The 20,038-nt window shown below is 41.9% G+C and overlaps 1 protein-coding gene and 1 pseudogene across 1 annotated transcript in view; one reads left to right on the forward strand and one right to left on the reverse strand.

Annotated features, from left to right (window-relative positions):
- Positions 1-7,542, forward strand: part of LOC148479249 (vomeronasal type-2 receptor 1-like) — a 75,224-nt gene extending 67,682 nt beyond the window's left edge. The window contains exons 7-8 of the mRNA XM_088454669.1: positions 5,830-5,890; positions 7,425-7,542. Of these exons, the coding sequence (XP_088310795.1) occupies positions 5,830-5,890; positions 7,425-7,542 (179 nt within the window). The remainder of the gene's footprint in view (positions 1-5,829; positions 5,891-7,424) is intronic.
- An 8,616-nt stretch (positions 7,543-16,158) lies between these two features.
- Positions 16,159-20,038, reverse strand: part of LOC148479250 (vomeronasal type-2 receptor 26-like) — a 58,587-nt pseudogene continuing 54,707 nt past the window's right edge.

The following is a 20,038-nucleotide window of genomic DNA, read 5'->3' on the forward strand; positions in this document are numbered from 1 at the left end:
CCCCCACAGCAGCCTCTCCCTGTGCATCCACAGAAGACCTCATGTGCGCGTCCTTCCTCCACCTGCGCTAATGTACCATTTTGTTGTTCTTCTCCCCTGCAGGTGGCCCAGTTTGCTCCTCCAAACGTTAATACATTTTAAAATTCACATATACCATTAAGGCTTCTTAGATATTATTTGAAATTACACAAAACCTATTGAATTTCTGCCACTCAAACTTCAAAAAGCAATGAAATTATGATCATTAAGGCTGATGCCTTACTAGATATGTTCCTTGCATAATACAGATATGGTATGCCATCACACCCTGTGGTTAACTGCAGATTCAGCACTCTCGCAGAGTAAGATTGATGTCACTCACAAAATGGTGGAGCTGCTAATTCACAGAATTGTGTGCTCATTGGAATACACACATGCAGTCTATGCAACTGAAGTCTGAGCAGGAAAGGCTTCAATTTTCATGCCTGTATTAGACTTGGACCTCCACTTATTGGCGAAGCATTGCCTTCTCTGAAGAGTCATGTTTTCTGCTTAATCGAATGGATGGACGTTGGCGTATCTAGGGAGAAACATAGGGGAACAAACACCCTGCAACCAATGCTGGAAGAACACAAGCTGGTGGTGACAACATTATGGTCTGGGGTATATTTTCATGGCATTCTCTGGGCCCAATCATCCATGTGGAAAGCACTCTCAACTGATTTGGTTATGAATCCATTCTTGCAGAGCACATAAACCCACACATGCTGATTGTCTTCCCTGAGGCGGATGGGATCTTCCAAGACAATGCGACATGTCACATGGCTAGAAATGTCTGACAGTGGTTGGGCGAGCAGGACCAATACTTCCAAGTACTTCCCTGGCCCCCTAATTCCCCAGACTTGAACCCAATTGAGCATAAGTGGGACCAACTTGATTGTTGTGCTCACTATATGGATACTCCACCACACACCTTCCACCAGCTGTATTTATGCACTGCAGTGAGCATGTCTACAGATACTTGTGCCAACCTACCAGCACCTTATTGAGTAACTCCCAGCCCATCTAGCAGCTGTCCATGCTGTACACGGCGGTTACTCTGGCTATTAGTTGGTGGTCATAATAATGTAACTCTAGTGTGTATATATGCTGTACTGTGCAAAATTTTTAGGGAGGTGTGGAAAAAATTTAGCAAATTAAGAATGCTTTCTAAAATAGAAGTGTTAATAGTTTATTTTTATCAATTAACAAAATGCAAAGTGAATGAACAGAAGATAAATCTATATCAAATCAATATTTGGTGTGACCACCCTTTGCCTTCAAAAGAGCATCAATTCTTCAATTCTTCTAGGTACAATTGCACACAGTTTTTGAAGGAACTCAGCAGGGAGGTAGTTACAAACATCTTGGAGAACTAAGCACAGATCTTCTGTGGATGTAGGCTTGCTTAAATCCTTCTGTCTCTTCATGTAATCCAAGACAGACTTGATGATGTTAAGATCATGGCTCTGTGGGAGCCATACAGTGCATCCAAAAAGCAAAAAGTATTCACAGCGCTTCACTTTTTCCACATATTGTTATGTTACAGGCTTATTCCAAAATGGAATACATAAATTTTTGTCCTAACAAGTCTACACACAATACTCCATAATGACATGTAAAACATTTTTTTGAGATTTTTGCAAATTTAATAAAAAAAAGACCCAAGAAATCACATGTACATAAGTATTCACAGCCTTTGCCATGAAGCCCAAAATTGAGCTCAGGTGCATCCTGCTTCCTTGAAATGTTCCTACAACTTAAGTGGAGTTTACCTGTGGTAAATTCAGTTGTTTGGACATGATTTTGAAAGGCATACACCTGTCTATATAAGGTCCCACACTTGACAGTGCATGTCAAAGCAGAAACCAAGCATGAAGTCCAAGGAATTGCCTGTAGAGCTCTGAGACAGGATTGTCTCGAGGCACAAATCTGGGGAAGGGTACTGAAAAATATCTGCTGCTTTGAAGGTCCCAGTGAGCATAGTGGCCTCCATCCATGGAGGTGACCAAGAACCCATTGGTCCCAGCCGGCTCCGACGTGCGCTCCGTCACTCCAGGTCTCGCACCAAAAGGGGGCGGCTGTCGATTTTGAGTTTTGGAGGCAGACAGGGGGTGGGTGGCTGGCCAAACGGAGGCGGATGGAACACCTGCCGTTTGGGGGCGGATGGAACACCTGCCGTTTGGGGGCAGCCCCATTGATATCACAAGTGATGTCAGTGGTGAGCTTACAGCTCTATTAGTCAGAAGCTCACTGTGGCTTGCGGGAATGAGACCCTACCACAAGGGACCATCACCATTGCGACCATCACCTGGATGCTCACAATAGCTGTGGGTGGTCACCCACAGCTATGTGGACGCACAAAAAAAACACCCTGATTCAGAGTAAGCGCTCTTTCAGTGTCCAGTTCTGAATCAGGCCCTATTTACTGCCTTGGAGATAGATAAAGTGGACTCAGTTAATGTACCAACCAACAACATAGAACCCAGAAAATTTGCTAACAGGTTATGTGCCCAGGACTCCATCATGCATAATTCTGGAAGCCGATGTGTCCAGACTCCCCGGTTTGAAGACAGATGATACCAAGAGCAAAGATTGCAGACAACACAGAATAAGAGGATCTGAGTAAGTACAAGAAAATCCCTTATATACTGGTATTAATATGTACAGTGCAGGGATCAGCATGAGCATTGCAAAACTAGCAGGATCAGAAAATTTGACTACATGGAAGTTTGCCATGCAAATTCAATTAAAGTGGGAAAAGCTATGGAATGTTACTAGTAATCCCAGTGATAATCTAAGCCTGGGTAGTGTGTATATAGCCATGGGGATAATAGGCTACACCATGGAGCAGCATGTATATTCCACTATACATGGAAAGACAACCGCACATGAGATATACTGTAGGTGGTTTTACAGATGTCTTATGAGGACAAAGGCCTAATAAGACAAATTAACTGGAGGCACACTTTATATGCTACAAAGCTTACTGCATGTCAGAACATAAATTAATAAATAGACAAAATATTATCCATCTTTGAGCAAGTGACTTCAGTTGGCATCTTGTTAGACAAGGAGAAGGTTGCAATGGTGATGCTAAATTACAGTACTGCAGTTTCAATGGTGTACACCTGTAGAGACTAATGCTCAGAATTCTGTTCTTCTCACAAAAAGCACAAAGCCTAAAAAGAGTAATTGAGCTAAGTGACAACTCACTACATAAATATGACTGCAGGAATGAGTCAGCATTAAATGTAACAGTTAGTCACAATATAGACTATTGATGCATGGATAACAGAGCCACATAACACTTTAGTTGCAATGAAAGTTGGTTTAGGTCTCCAAAACTGTGTGATTAATTGAAGGTCAGGACAATTATAGTACGCTTAAGAATTAAGAGCAAAACAGTTATTATAGACATAGAAGATGTGCTATTTATGCCTGATATAAGGATGAATCTAATTGCCATTAATGTACTGGAGAAGAAGGGAAACAGAGTTAAATTCACAAAGGGTTGGTGTGTTGTGTACAACCAAAGGGTGACTGTGATTGCAGCAGCTACCCAGAGTCAACAACTATGTATTCTAGATACAGTGGAATGTTGTGTGATGGCAGCTTCTTTGCAAGTGGTGATCCTACTACTGGTGTTTCAAACAGTCAGGCATCTCCTAAAACCTCACATACAACACCTTCTCATTTTAAGTCTACATGTGTGACTTTTAAAACCGGCAAATCAGTTCACAAAAGAAAACTAAGACTCAAGAACAAACTGTTCACAAACTTCAGAAGATTCTTAGCATGTCCACGAGAGTTATGTGTGAGTCTGACATGTCTGATGCAGCTCTCATAGAGAAGTCTCCTTATACAATTTCTGCACCATCTACAAATGTGATGGGGGAGAGCAGCACAAGTAAATATGGTGACATAGAAATTGAGGATGCTACTGTGGAAGTGCAACAGAATGAGGTGGATATTTATGTCTCTGATGCAGATGAGGATGCTGATGACATTGTTTGTTTCAAAGTAAATTAACCACCAGTGGCAGCAGTTCTTGCCCATGATTAGATAAAGGCTATTGTCATGCCCGGGCAAAAGACCAAAAAAGCCACCTCTTTTATGTGAAATTATGTTTACCCAAATACTGACAACAATTTTTCAAACCACACTAAGTAGAGAAAGGGACCTTAACCATCTTGGACCCTCCTCCCTGTTATGTCATTTGCAGCGAGTTCATGCAAAGTTTTTGGAAAAATCTGGTAAAATAATTAAAAACCAGTCCAGCATAAGCTATTTCTCAGCTCTCAGCTACAGTCCAGCACATGCAAAATCCACCGCCAACACCTTCATCATCAATCTCCTCATTAATGATCAGGGGGAAGTCCTCCTGCATCCAATTTGTGAAATCTTACTAATTCCTCACCTATACAGGATTCCAAGAAGAATCTTTGAGCGCTAGAGCTGCTGCTGCTTCTTGGGGTGTATCTTAATCCCAGAAGGGGATCAAGAAGACTAGTTTCAAACAATTGACTATGAAACAATCCCTTGCAAGTTGAAGCAAGTATAAAAGCTCTGGTGGAACTCCTGATAAGGGTGCATAATGTATATTGAATTGCACCAGCAGCGGGGAGACCCGGAGCTTGCCCAAGTAGAGGAAAGGACCCAGCCATCTCTGTTTGTCTATTATAAAAGGTACTTTATTTCTCTGGCCAGGAACTGAAAACAGTTACAGGTTTTATTACACTTATCTACTATAAGAGATAATTTGTACCATTAAATCTAACAGCTTATATAAACAGCAGCTATTTATTAGGATTGTCCTGACTAGAGACAAAACTGCAACAACTAATCAAACTAACAAATACAGCACGTGTATCCAATAGGAATTGCATTTACTAACCAAGACTACCTAACATCATCTGACTGGAGACAAAATTGTAATAATTAATTTGTACTAAGGATACAGCATTAGAACTCTATAGAAATTGTATTTACTAATTAATACTGGCTGAATACCATCAGAATTGCATTCAATATTTGTACTAATGATACAGCTTAAGAATTTAAATAGTCTTATCATTCAGTTGAAGGGGAATCACTGAAGCCATGATGACTATGCTAGCATTATATCTGCATCCAATATCTGCCATTGATGCATGTGGTTTACACACTTAATTGAGGTCCTGCGTCCCCACTACCAAATTCTGTATTAATTCCATTTTTAATAGAACAACACTTCCTGACCTGTGCAAGGATGTTAAAAAAATTACTTGCAATGGTGATCAACGTAAATCTGGGGTTTATTTTTTTCATTTTTCTATGATCAAAAATATAGATGGTGCTTTGATATTCAATTATTTTCTATTCTACTCTATTCTAAAGTGTGCTTTGATGGCGGTTTTGGCCTTAGTAAATCTGCGTATAGCAAAATCACCACCAAACCACCAGGGTATAGAACTCACTGCTTAGTAAATTTTGCCCTATGTGTGAGTTAGATATTTCTAGTGTAGATAAAACTATCAACATTAATTGTGACAGTAGAGAAGCAATAGATATTTCTTCCAGTACTAAGCATTATGGTATGTTCAAGCATATCACTATCAGACACCATGTCATTAGAGAGCTGATAAATAATGCCTCAGTCAAAGTATTTTAATGAGACTAGTGAAAACAATGTTGCAGACTTGTCAATCAATGGTCAAATATCTCATGTCTTAAATGTGTTCTTGGAGAAATACAGACTTGAACACATTTTAATGTGGATGTGCTTTATCATGTTCTGTTGCATAGCACCTTCATTATTTCTGATTGCAGGTGAGATGTCAAAAATATGTGATGCTCATGTTGAAATTACGGTAACAAGAGACGGTCTTGAGTGAGGGGGGTGTTACAGAGAAATGCTCTCCACTGCTTCTTTTCCTGGCCCCAGATCTGGCGGAAACTATAAGACCCAGCATGGCTCTCTACAGAGACCTGATCTCTGATATGCACTACTGCACATGCATGGTTTTATGGCCAGCTTCTGCCACTGGTGGTCTTACTAAGTGGATGTACTATACCTCCAAGCACTTTATACAGTTAACTGCCACAAGACTCCCAAATGCAATGTGTCACCACTGTTTTACCCTGCAAGCAGGGTTGGACTGGCCCACAGGGGTATAGGGGAAATCCCCGGTGGGCCTCACTGCCAGTGGGCCCACCCTCACTTCTAGGTGTCAAGTTCCAGACTTCAAATTATAGATTTTTACTCTATTAGATGTCATTTACCAGGTGGAGCAGGAGCACTGATCAACATGGAGGCTTGATTCCATTCTATAGAAACTACACCAAGATTGATTAGCCAAGTGTCTGTGGTGGCTTGCCACACCCCCTCTGGTGGATGACCTCACTGCTTAAGCATGGGCCCCTACCACTTAATTCCCCCTGTGGGCCCTTCATGCTCCAGTCCGACACTGCCTGCAAGCACCCTGTGGTTACCAGTATAGACTGTTTGTGCTTAGTACAACTGGCACACTACAATGCTTAGCATACCCTGTACATTAAAGGCTGCTACTTAGGTTATCCAGATAACTTGTACTGCTATTAACCCTGTGTTATAGTACCTTTCCTTCTTTTTACCTGGTTAATTAACCAACAACCTGGATAAGCTTTCTGCTGTGTGGACTCAATGACATTCACACACCCACTACACATCCAGCCCTTCTGCATAATTAACCAAACTGCAATCAAGTTGTGGCTCATGTCACTAGCGTACCTGGCACCAATGTCCATGGGCCTGAACCCACAAAACTCTGCTAACACTACTTCCCATTGCGTTTAAGCCCAAAATTTAAAAGGACAATGCTTAAACATGTTATGAAGTGGCAGCTTTTACAAGCCACCTTTTGTCTGCATGACAGCATACAAGAACCGTACAAGGTGAACCATGGTTATGGTGCTTATATCCTAGTGAAGCCACTTTTTTGTTACCTTTTTATAATTCTGTAATTTACGTTATTTTTCAAATCTTGCAAACATAAAATTTTCATTTTAACCTCGATCAGCTTGCCACCAACCTTTGTACCATTTCAGTTTATTCACTAGACTTAAATTGTATAAATTTCAATAAAATCTAAAAAATGGGGGTGCTCAAAATCTTTTGACAGGTAGTGTACAACCAGGCATTGTGAAGTTTTGTTTACTTATACTGTTGTATTGTACAGTTCCACTCAATGTTAACATATCTTTTGCAGGACTTTTGCTTGTATCTTGACTAAATGTATTATTTTTATTCTACTAATAAACATTTGTAAAACATATTTGGCATGTGTGTTAAGTAGAGGTGAGCGGGCTTAGTTTCCTGGAAATCAAACCCTCCTGAACTTAGGAGTTATGAGTTGATCTGAGTCCTGTCTCTGGTCTTCCTGCAGGTTCGAATCCCAAAATGAGGTGAAAAGTCACATTCCCAGCACTGGATCTCCCATGTTCTGCATTGGATATAAAAGTCCATCCCTTGTGTTCGAGAGCCATTTCACACAGGAGATATGAGGGAAAGGGTGGTGGAATCACTGTGTTCTGTGTTTATTCTTTGTTAACTTATGGGCATCAGTTCTTGCCCATGATAATAAGAAAGCCAAAAAAGTCACCTCTTGTGTGGAATTATTTTTACTGAAATCATGATAACATTTGTCAGGCATCTGTGCTATTTGTGAAGCCAAAGTAAGTAGCAGTAGGGACGTTAACCATCTAGGAATTTCCTCCCTGTTACATCATTTGCAGTGAGTTCATTGAAAATATTTGGAAAAGTCTGAACATTTTGGTAAAAAAAATACCAAACAGTCCAGCATTAGCTAGATGCCATCCCTTAGCTATATCCCTGTACATTCAATCTCCACCACCAATATCTTCATCATCAAGCTCCTCATTCATGATCGGAGGTAGTCCACCTGCATCCAATTTGCGAAGGCTTACTCCTCCCTTCTGCAGGATTCCAAAGATGAATCTCAAGGGCTGCTGCTGTTGCTTCTGGTGGTGAATCTTCCTCCTAGAAAGGGACCAAGAAAAGGACTAGTAGTTTGTGTTACAAGCAACAATTGACTGTGAAACATTCCTTTTCAAGAGCAAGCAAGTATGAAAGCTCCCATCCAGTTGCATAGTGGATCACTGAAGTCATGATGGCTATTCTAGTATTAGAACTGCATCCAATATCCACCATCAATGCATCTGGTTTTAGACAGTTAACTGAGGTCCTGTGTACCCACTACCAAATTCCATCTCAATTCCATTTTACCAGAACAGCAATTCCTCACCTGAATTGGAAGGTTAAAGAAAATACTTGGTTAAGAAAATGCCATTGTACCCACTATCCTCTTAACCACAGATATATGGACAAGCAATTCTAGTGAAACTAAAGATTGCATGACTGGGATAGGTGGGTGTGTCACTTTCAGCTGCAGCAGCAGTATCTCATACACCTTTCATACTGCCATCAGGTAACCTGGGTTATTTCACATGAATGCGCAGTAATCCAGGTTACTGCGCAGTGTGAAAGGGCCAGGGTGAAATATACCGGGACAAGTGACCTGGAATTTCAACCTGGGTAATGAGCAGGGTTGAACATGAGTTCAACCCTGCTCCTGGTGTGGTGTGAATGGGTAACCTGGGTCGAGGCAACCAGCCCCATTCACTGAATAGGAGAGCCAGCACTTGGAGATGATCTCATCTCCAAGCACTTGCTCCTCACGTGATGCCAATGGCTTCATCGACCCGGCATTATTGCCGCATCGATCTGCCAGTCTTTAAGTGGTCTCAGGCGGGTCACACCTGGGATGGACTTATGCACAAATCCCAGGTGCAACCCACCATTAGCGATCTGATAGTGGTATAACACACAATGCCAGCTCATTCAAAGGCAGACTACTCTCTGTATCATTGGCTTTACTAAGGGGCACACCGGTGTCAACCCCAGCTTACCCCACTAGGGGTAAGTGATAGCATTACAACTGGGTGAATTTGAAGACATCCCATGTATTGCCTACACAATAAACTTGATGGTACAGATTTTTTTTTTTTCAAATGAGAGGTACATGAAGGAGAAAGCTAAGATGGGCCAGCTTACCTTCATTCGGCCAGCCATCTGGCCGAATGAAGGTAAAACACTGGTGGAAAAGGGAATTCTTGGATACTACAAAAGCCTAAGGATTTTATACGTGTGGGAAGACAAATTGTAGTCTCCTAAATACTCTGGAGAGGGTCTTCAATTTATTGCTTTAAAAATTGCTGGATTGCACCCCTGTCAAGGAATCTAAATAGCAACTTCTGTTGGATATTCCTCTAATAAAGCTGCACACTTGGAAATACCAGAAGCTAGAGGCAAGAAGAATTTGTAATTATATAATCACCTGGACTGCGGTCAGCATACATCAAGCTGGACTCTTAGGGCCCAATTCAGACCCGCTCGCTAGATGCGTACGCTTGCTCCCACCGTATGCAAATTTGGAACACACCCAGCAAGGCAGGCGATCGCACAGCAAGGCATAAGCACGCCCACTATGTCTTGGCATGCAATCGCTTTGTGTATGCAGACGCCCACCAGACTGTCATAAGACGCCCACTTATGCACGTCATCTCCAGGAAGTGTATGCAACCATCTTTACCATCGAGTCCTATCAAATGCATTTGCAGCGCTCGTGGTTGACTATACCCTACCGCAAGCACTGCGAGCACTACAGTGTAAAATTCAACCAGGTGACGTGTACAGTGACGCTGCCTGTTAATTATGCACGCCTCTGAAACGGTGCTAAGACGATCAGGCACGCCTGTGTTCACCACCTCCACTCCCCTGTTTCTAGTGGCCTGCCCCTGTTACCACCCACAAACGGCTTGTCCTCTCACTCATTCTGCCAGGCTGTCTATGCTGGACGAGCGTACACTTCCCCATTTCACGGACTAGTTCGTGCTCGCTCACTGCAACTCATATGTATGCGCACATTGCTAAACATCGCCAGCTACAAGCGAACGCTTGCTAGCGAGCGGGTCTGAATCAAGCCCTTAGTGCCCTGATTTAGTATGTGGAGATTAATCTGCCTAACAACATACTAAATAAGTTATTTTAAAAACTGGATATTGCTATACTGACTGCATGAAGCATACTAAAATGGCCTCTGATAAAGAATAGCAACAAATAAAGGTTAATTTGCTAATCCAGATGAATATGGAATGACACACAGTGATAATTAGCATTTAGATCTGCTGTTTTCATGTTTAATTGAATAATGCTTCCAATTGGATACATATTGTTATTTTGTAGTGTTCTATTCATATTGCTTAATGTGGTTTGGTTATACTGTATTATGAAATGAAATAAAAATATTTTAATTAGTTGAGTAGTACTTTACTTTAGTACACTTGGTTTATATTTAAGAGGTTAGCAATTCCTCTTTTGGAAGCTACAATCCAACTAATCATACAGTATATTGCCAGCGGATAGACCAGTGCCCTTTTGTGTATGATATAGTTTTCTGGCAATGCTTATCTGACAGAATTAAGGACAAATTAGCTTCCCAAAAACTACCTACAAACCCGGATGATGTGAATACATCTGTATCTGTGTGGATATAGATTTTATTGAGAGACAAATTGAGAGAAGCAAATCTGAGCGCCCCAAGATTCACCCTGTCTCATGAATTCCGATTGTTGTCACCTACTGCTGAAGAACCTATGCAAATGGGTAGGTCCAGCCTTTCACAAGAGGAGCGTGAATGACAAGACAAAGGGAAACTAAATTTATACTGTACTGGTTCCAACCACTTCTTAAAAGTGTAGTTAATGTCTGAAAATAAAGAGAGCAATGCAAAAAAATAAGATGATTCTTGACATTACAAAATTTTATATTCTCAGTAGAACAGAAGGTCAACTGACCAATACAGATGCTTTGACCTGCATCTTTTGCATAGGAACCACAGCTGTACCACTCAACAGATTAAAATTGGAGGGAAATATATGTGATATAAGCACAGGTAAAGTTGTAAGTAGCTGTGTGTGCTCTATATTCCTGGCTTCAGTCTGGTGAACACAAGCTAATTGGCAACATTGATTGTCAAAGAACCTATAAAAGACTGATATAAGGTGTGTCAGTTGCTAATCTCAGTCTCTCACTACCTGGGGAGCAGACATTAGGCCTTTTGAGAGACACTGTGATTACTGGCTGTAATACTGTGCTGATACTGTTGTTTTGTGAAACAGAGGTTAGGTCCCTACACACTGATTGAGGGAACAATTTGTTTAGTTAGAGCCAGACAGGCCAGGATTTTATTTCTCTTTATGCTGCAAAATAAAACTAGCTACGGATACTTGTACCAAGATCCAGTACTGAGGTGCTAGTAAATGACTACTGTGTGAAAGTGCACCCGTCTAATCCAGGAGATGGCATTCTTATCCTTATCTTGCCACAGGGCCTGATTCACTATGGATTGCAATATAGCGATAGTATGCTAATCCTATCACAATGATTGCAATGCCGCCACTACATACTAATGGATATCAAGACTGCAAAAACATCGGTACAATTGAATACCATCAAAGCCTCACGCACAGTAATGACAGGTCAGATCTTAGTCAGGAATTGCTTACTTCACGCTATGAGGCTGCGTATGGTATTGCAGTAGCTAATATATGCAACGCCGTTGAAATGCACTGCCATGCCTACTTTTGGCTGACCACCCCCTGTCACCACCCACAAACAGCACTTTCTGTTAATCACTCTGCAAGGGGTCTGTGTAGCCACTGTAATTGCAGTCCCGATAGCAGTGGCCGGTTCACACACGTACACTGAAATGCATACAGTACTTATGCGCAGAATGCAACAATCAACCGATTGCATGCGTATAAGCAACTGAGTTCTTTACTGAATAAGGCCCACAATATGAATAGTGTTTGTTCAGACAATAAAAATAAGAATCTGAAAACCAGTGGCAATCCCTTCCAGCAGTGTCACCCGGTGCGGGGAGGGATGCTGTGCCAACAATGGCATGTGGCCTTGCTGAGAGGGACATGGCCTTGCAGCCAAACCCCCATGGTCCTGTCACTGTGCTTATTACTGGAGGCAGGGGAGGTGCTGAAGGTGCGGACTGCCCTGTGTGCACTTCCGGCCAGCTCCCTCACAGTGGCAGGCAGGGGCGCCGAGAGGGGGGGAGCGGGTACTAATTACCCGGTCCATGGCCTGCTGGAGGGGCCCAGTGGGGACCCGGGTCTGGCACCACTCCTCCCCCCCTCTTACATCACAGCAGCCCAGCACTGCTGTGATGTAAGAGGAGATTAGGTCATACCCCTTTCACCCGAGCACGGTGCGGCTCTTGGTGGGTCTGTGGGCAGGAGCCGAGTGCTGCAACTTAATTGTACAGTGCAGCACCTGGCTCCTGTTACTGAGGGGGAGTCTGCACCTTGGTGTCACCCCTTGGCGGGTGAAACCCGGGTGCAACCCGCACCCCCCTTGTGTCGCCACTGCTCAAAACATCTTACACAGTAACAGTGTACTGCCTATTTCGCATGTATTATGTAACCTTTTCCTATTATATTTACAAATATCCACACATATCTTTGCTAGCTTGTACGTGTTCAATGAACCCTTAACATCAAATAACTCATCACAGTTGCAATCAAGAATATTTCTCCCACTCTGACTCTCCACCTCTTCTCATAATCACACTTTCTCTTTCATTTAAATGGTATTCAGAAAACAATTATTCATTTGAATGGGCAGTAATTAAAGATATAATTGCTTAAAAATGTGTATAATATCTACGGGATGTAGTCGGCATCCCAGCGTGTGGGATGCCGACGGTCTAAATACTGGCACCGAAATCCCGACTAGTCGGGATCCTGGGACCAGAAACCCGACCATCGGCATCCTGAATGGTAAGTATTGGGGTGCATGGGGAGGGTAACATTAGGTAGCGGGGTTAGGTTTAGGAATTAGGGGGAGGGTTAGGCACCAGGAGGGAGGGTTAGGATTAGGGTGCGGGGAGGGGTAGGTTAGGTTTAGTGCACTAGGGGGGAGGTTAGGTTTAGGCACCGGGGAGGGGGTCTTAGGTTTAGGGTGCAGGGAGGGGAGGTTAGGTTTAGGCACTAGGAAGGGGGGGTTAGGTTTAGGCACCGGGGAAGGAGGGTTAGGGTAGGGGTAGGGAAGAAACTTACCTTGTGTTCCAGCGGTTGTCGGTATTCTGGATGCCGCTGTAAGTATTCTGAACAGCGGCATCCCGACAGCAGGGATATCATACCCAACCCAATATTTACAGAGGTGTCCGCATACTCCTAGTGTCTTTTTGCCATATGGCACCAGGCACTTGGCATGATTTAGTATCTCCACCATGACTAATGAACCAAAGTATTCCCTAAATACTGCGTCTGAGTTGCATCATAGCTACATACAAATGAAGGTACAGAAATAAATGCTAGAATTTATTAAAAATAATATATGTAGATTATCTACAGGAAAAGATTAATATTATGTCCTTTACCTTCAAACTAAATGTATGACTGTTCGTGAATTGCAATCCAGACTCACAGGTATTATGGCCATTTCATGTATTGTGCAGGTGAAACCCCATCATATTAACACACAAGCCTCCTGACGTCTGCAACATTTTACTTTCCCCGACTCCTCTCCTGCTGTAAACCACCCCTGCATCACTACTCTCCTCCCATGATGCTAGGCCCACTGTCTACATCGTTATCTCCAGTATAATTATCTGCCCTGTGGCTCCCAGGTGATGGCAATGATACATAACCTCACTACATCATACACTGATCATGTCACATACATTACTAAGCTCAGCTGAGAGTTAATTTACATGAAGTGGATTCATTCTGATTTTATCTTAGGTCTCAGTGTCACAGCCCCCATTGACAGAGAAAGCAAAGGGCCTCATTCAGCTTGGATCGCAAGTCTGTGGACGCATGCACTCTGGTCAATATTTGCTTTCTGCGCATACATGAACCGGACTCTGCAAGCGCGAAATCGAAAGCAGCAGATACGCAGAGCTGTCGCAGAGTGATTGACAGGAAGCACCATTTCGGGGTAGAGGGGGGTGGTTGAAGGAATGCAGGCGTGCCTGTGCGTTTGAATGCCGTTACAGGGATGTGTATAATTAAGCCCCTGCGATGGGATACGCAGCCAGAGGTCTAGATGGCAACAGGAAGTTCCGCAGTTTGTGAGTCAGGGTCAGCTCAACCACAACTCAGCGTATGGGTCCAATGTTACTCGATGTTACCGATGTTTTCGCTGACTTGCGGATGTATGTAATGCGAAGTGGGCTGCTTTATACAGTGGTGGGCGTCTTGGTATAGTGCTGCGATCATTTGCATAATGTCGCAGTGAGCGGGTGCGTGCTGAATGAGACCCATAGTCCAGGGTTCTCATACAGAAACAGCCTGTACTGTAGCATTTCTTTCTCTTGGCCCCAGATCAGGAACATGGATCTCCAGTTGTTTTCAATTCAACTGAAAGAATATCCAGAAATAAGGAAGAAACAAGGTATAAGCAGCAAACATCAATTTATTATCAATTTATTATTATAATGTAAACATTGCAAATACAAAAGAAAAAAACAATTATATCAGTAAGTTGAATGAATGCTTTGCAAAAATCATGTCTGGGTTTGTGTGTGATGGACAGTTTGGTAGATAAGGAGTTAATGCGCAAGACATTTTTTGATTGAAATATATTCCTTGATAGACAGTATTATAAACAAAACATCAGGGTATGGGGGAGGGATTAGTGAGATTAGTACAGGCAGGACAGTAGGTGGGATCTGCTGCTATCCGCACCCTTCCTCCCATGTTTGGCTGTTTGCTTGGTATTCTGGGCTGCTGGTATTGTATTAGCAGGAAGCATTGCTTTTCAGTGTTAGTAGTATAAATCCAGTATTGTGAGGCACCGTACCCACTGTAGTAAGATGAGGGGTCCTGCTCTTGTGAGGGGCTCTGGGCATGTCCACAAGGAATGTTCATACTGCTCAGTATGGGAGGCAATGAGTTTTACATTACAGTATATGTGGGGAGGATAGGGAAGCACCCCCCATTGTCATCTTCCTGTTCTGCCATGTGGTAGTTAGGCATTGAAGTCTTAGAAGTGGAGGCTCCAGAGTTGGGCTTGCAGCACAGTCCAAAATTCAAATAGGGGAACCACACCAACTGCCCTTCTCAATGCTGCAAAACCTCACCGGCCGGGACTCACTGGCAGTTGGTATGGTTCCCCTATTTGAATTTTGGACTGTACTACAGCCCCACCTCTGGAGCCTCCACTGATTCTTAGCCACCCTTCATTCATTCAGAAATAAGTTGTCATATTGTATAAGAAAGTAAATGACCTTTAACAACCAATCATTGTGTTGTGTCCTTATGTTAGTGGGGGTAAGAAAGGGAATGTCATTGTGAGTCATTTGGTTTAGCTCAAGCTATGCAGAAGTCATCAGCCCATACAGTATGTAGCTTTATGCACAGCTTGCAGAAGGATTGGCATATTCTTTATTTTATTGTACTATACATTTACCAGTTAATTATATAGTGCAAACATATTCCGCAGCGCTTTACAGAGAATATTTGGCCATTGATATCAGTCCTTGCCCCAGTGGAGCTTACAATCTATATTCCCTGTCACATGCACACTAGGATTAATTTTGTTTGGAGCCAATTAACCTCTCCATTATTTTTGGGGATTGTGGGAGTTAACCAGAGTACAGAGAGAGCACAGGGAGAATATACAAACACCACACAGTTTGGGAATCAAACCCACAAGCTCAGTGTTGTGAGGCAGTAATTCTAGCCATTATTATTATTATTATCATCATTTATTTATATGGCGCCACAAGTGTTCCGCAGCGCCTTAAAAGTACATAAACAAATAACTAATCAGCGAATTACAATACAATACAATACATGGACAAGGATAATAAACATTGCTATAGTAGCGACATTTACACCCACATAAGCAGCCAAGTGTTAATTGCCCTAGTGGGGAGTAAGAGATAAATGAAAATACAGTAGAGAGAAGCACAAGAGGGTAGAGGGCCCTGCTCAAAAGAGCTTACATTCTAATATGGAGGGGCAGGTAAACAGGAGTGACAAGGATGGGGTACACTGTCTGTGCTGACACAGATTATAACTTTACTTGTTTAAGTGATTATACATTGTCATTTTTTTATTCATTTGAGGCTTGAGTAAAATAATATAACATTTTTGGAAAAATATACAGCCTAACAGTCCAGCACTTGAAGTCACTATGGAAAAAATCTCTACAGCCACCATGTTTTTCCCTTTGGTACTCAGATAGGCCGGGATCATTGTAAGCCAGACACTGCAGAACACCAGCATGCTGAAGGTGATAAACTTGGCTTCATTGAAACGATCTGGCAATGATCTGACTAAATACGCTAAAGTAAAACTTATCGCTGCAAGGAGCCCTAAATAAGACAGTATAGCATAAAAGCCAATAGTGGAGCCTTCATTGCACTGGATAATGATCTTTCTTTGGTAAGAGCTTGTGTCCAGCTCCATAAATGGAGGAGAAATAGACAACCAACTAATGCTAATAATAATTTGAACAAATGATAACAGTAAAACAATATAATAGCAGAGTTTGCCCCCAATCAGCTTCCTCCAGAGACTTCCAGGTCGGGAGGCTTTGAAAGCTATGCAGACCATGATAGTTTTTGACAAGATAGAAGACACAGCTATGGAGAATATGATTCCAAAAACTATTTGTCGAAACATGCAGGTTCTGTCAGTAGGGCACCCAATAAACAAAAATGAGCAGAGAAAACACATCGATATGGAGACAAGGAGGATGAAGCTCAGGTTCATGTTATTAGCTTTGACAATTGGTGTATCCTGGTAGGTGACAAAAATCCCTAATATTAGGACAGAAGTGATCCAAAAAAACATGGAGACAAAAGATAGGGCTACAGCAAGGATATCCGAATAGTCCAGGAATTCTTCCAGTTTCGGCACACAGAGATCTTTTCTGTCATTGGACCATTCTATAGCCAGGCATTTTATGCAGTTTTCACTATCTGTAAAGACACAACTGTATATATTACATGATGACTTGTAGTAAATTCAAGTCTTAGAAGAAAGAATGGATAACAGAATATCTGCAGTTTTACCTTCACCTATTGAGCATTCTTCCTTAACATATATTCATCTTAAACTGTAAGCCATCTCTGGTAGGGTCATTTGCCCTTGTTATCTTTTAATATCCCTTTCATCAGTGGTACTTTGTTATCTTGTTTCCCTTTGCCCACTGGTGACTCTGCTCCTGTAAGTCTGCCCACCAGTGAGTACCAGAGAGGCTCACTGAGTGATGGTTTGTATTCTACTCCTCCACCCAATGTGACCCATCATAGTTTTTTCCATATGTCATATTGAGTCACTCTACCCTACTCCCTACCCTACCCACCACCCTTCACTTAGCCCTTGGGTGTATCATTGTGTTTTAGTAATTCTACGTATTTGCAGTATACAGTATATATTGGAGGTTCATAGGTTTACTGTAGTTATTACTCACTGACACATTTTAACAGATCCACAGGTGGAGCTAATGTGATTCTGTGAGGTGACCTGGAAAATATGTACTGATTGGGGTCCCGACGACCGAGTTTGAGAACCTGTGCATTAGAGTTTAGGTATAATTAATTGAGGTCTTGTATACAAGGTTGGGGGGTTGGTTGGGATGGAAAATACTTCAGTTGTTTTTTTCTGTTTTTTTTTTAGTCGTAATTTTTGCATTGTGCACTTTTTTTTTAGGAATGGTATTGAAATACCAGCGGCTGTTTAGCCACCGGTTCAAATACAGACTTCAGAAGCCCGATGGAGGAGATCCTGACTGGGGCTGGTAAGTATTTTAACCCTCCCTTAGTGGAGCCTAACCCTAAAACTCCTGGGGTGGTGCCTAATCCTAAGTCCCCCCCAGGGGTGCCTAACCATAACCTGCCCTTCCCGCACCCTAAACCTAACCCTCCCAGGGGTTCCTAACCATAACCTCCCCCCAGTGGCACCAAACCATAACCCCTCCTTCCCCTAAGCCCTTCCCCTAGCCCAGCCCTAACCCACCCTGGCAGGTGCTAAACTCTAATTTCCCCCCGAGGGTACCTAAACCTAACACCCGCATCCCCAAGTTAAGTAGTATACTTACCCAGCTGTTGACGATCGGGATGGCAGGGGTCGGGCTTAAGATAGGCATTGGTATTTTGATGCCTATCTTAAGTCCTGTGCCGGGCTTGTGCAGTCAGGATATAAACCGGCAGCATCTGTCCGCTGGTCTATTGACTGCATCCTCTTTTTTAATTATGATGTACTATATTATGGTGTGGCTCATTGGGTGCTCACAGGGGGCCTTTTTGTCCCCTTCCCCTCTTGTTTTTTCCATTGTTGCTCTTTCTTTGTCTTATGGGTTTGACAATTTTATCACGGAATGTTAGTGGTCTCAATTATAAAGCTAAGAAGCCCCTGGAGTCTTTAAAATCTTATATTCTTGTCAACAGGGACAACTCTGGTCGGTTGTATTGTTCTAGGCTATAAAGTAAACACGAGTGGGTTGGTAGCCGAGTTTATGTATTGGTACACAATCAACTGCACATTTTATTATACATAACATATAGAATTATGTGCTTCTACATGTTTTTATTAATCCCTTCCTGATGGTTTTATTGGCTGTGCAGTATTTGTCATCTCCCGTTCAATTCTGTGAAAGTGTTGTAATTGTTTATCTACTGTCCCAGTTTTATGTGTGGGTGACTTTAATAATGTTTCAGATGTCAGTCTAAATAGATGGCCAGAGAGTGGGAACTAGACATTCTAATGTCTGGAGGTTTTGGAATGCTGATGTCTGATAATTCTCATGTTTCTCCTCTGTACATTGCTCTCCTGCAAGCTGGTTCTTGTTACCCATATTAGGTATCATCCTCCACACATGTTGCTTCATTCTCCCTTTGTCTTCAAACTGGATTTCACTCCTGATAAGTTAGACTTTTCCTTATAATTTTGTCCATTCTAGCTAACCAGTTAGATGTCTGGTTCTAAGCTTGTTGCATCATGGGAGGGAATTTATCTTACACTACTGGTTCTACCTCACTTATATAATGCAGAATTCCTTTGAGGGATGCCTTTGATATTGTGGGATATTTCTTATGGGTACCCTGGTTAGTGATATGATACAGGTTAAAAAATTCACTAGCAGTCAGTACAATAAGGTTTCTATCAATCCCTCTTGGGCTAAGTATTATACAGCCATACAGCACTGTGATGCTCCAAATACACAGTAATAGACTTGTGCACATGCAGATATGTGTATAGAGCCATGTTAGCAAGTCTTGCACCTGGTGTCTAGACAGCCTGACATTTAAGTTTGGTGAATAATATTTACTCAGACATGTGATGTTATTCAGGCAGATGAATCATGAACAATAACATAGTTAAGAGAAAGCATGGAGCAATTAAGCATTTAACATACTGTATATACAGTACTAATATAAAATAACAAAATTTTTTAACAGTAGTAACTATTTTTTATATGCACTATTTTATTTCTCACTGTTTTATTGCTATTTAGTTTAATAAAGCTAATAAGTTATAGTATAAGTTATAAGTTAACTTTTTTCTAACATTGCAATTCATTTATCAACATTTTTGAATTATTTTACCAGTTGTATTAGAGATTTCTCCTTCGGAACACAGAACACAGTCATAGCAGCAGATTGGCCTCATATTGTTCTTGATTTTTCTGCTACCAGGAGGGCAATGCTCAGAACATTGAGATCGTGGCACCTGTAGAGAAAAATAAAAAAAATAAGCTTCTTGAAACCCATGTTTCTGTCCCAGAAAACAGTTGTCTCGAAAAAAATGGAGCATTAGTTTCAATTAATAAGATGCCAAAAATCAATTACAACATTAATATAATATAAGCAACATTTTACTGATCAATTAATATAGGTGTATATTTACTAAGCATTGGTTTGAGATTTTCTGCCACTTATGCAATTAGCTGATT

Source organism: Taudactylus pleione, unplaced genomic scaffold, assembly GCF_031769625.1.
Source record: "Taudactylus pleione unplaced genomic scaffold, aTauple2 ptg000627l, whole genome shotgun sequence".
Lineage (NCBI taxonomy): Eukaryota > Metazoa > Chordata > Amphibia > Anura > Myobatrachidae > Taudactylus > Taudactylus pleione.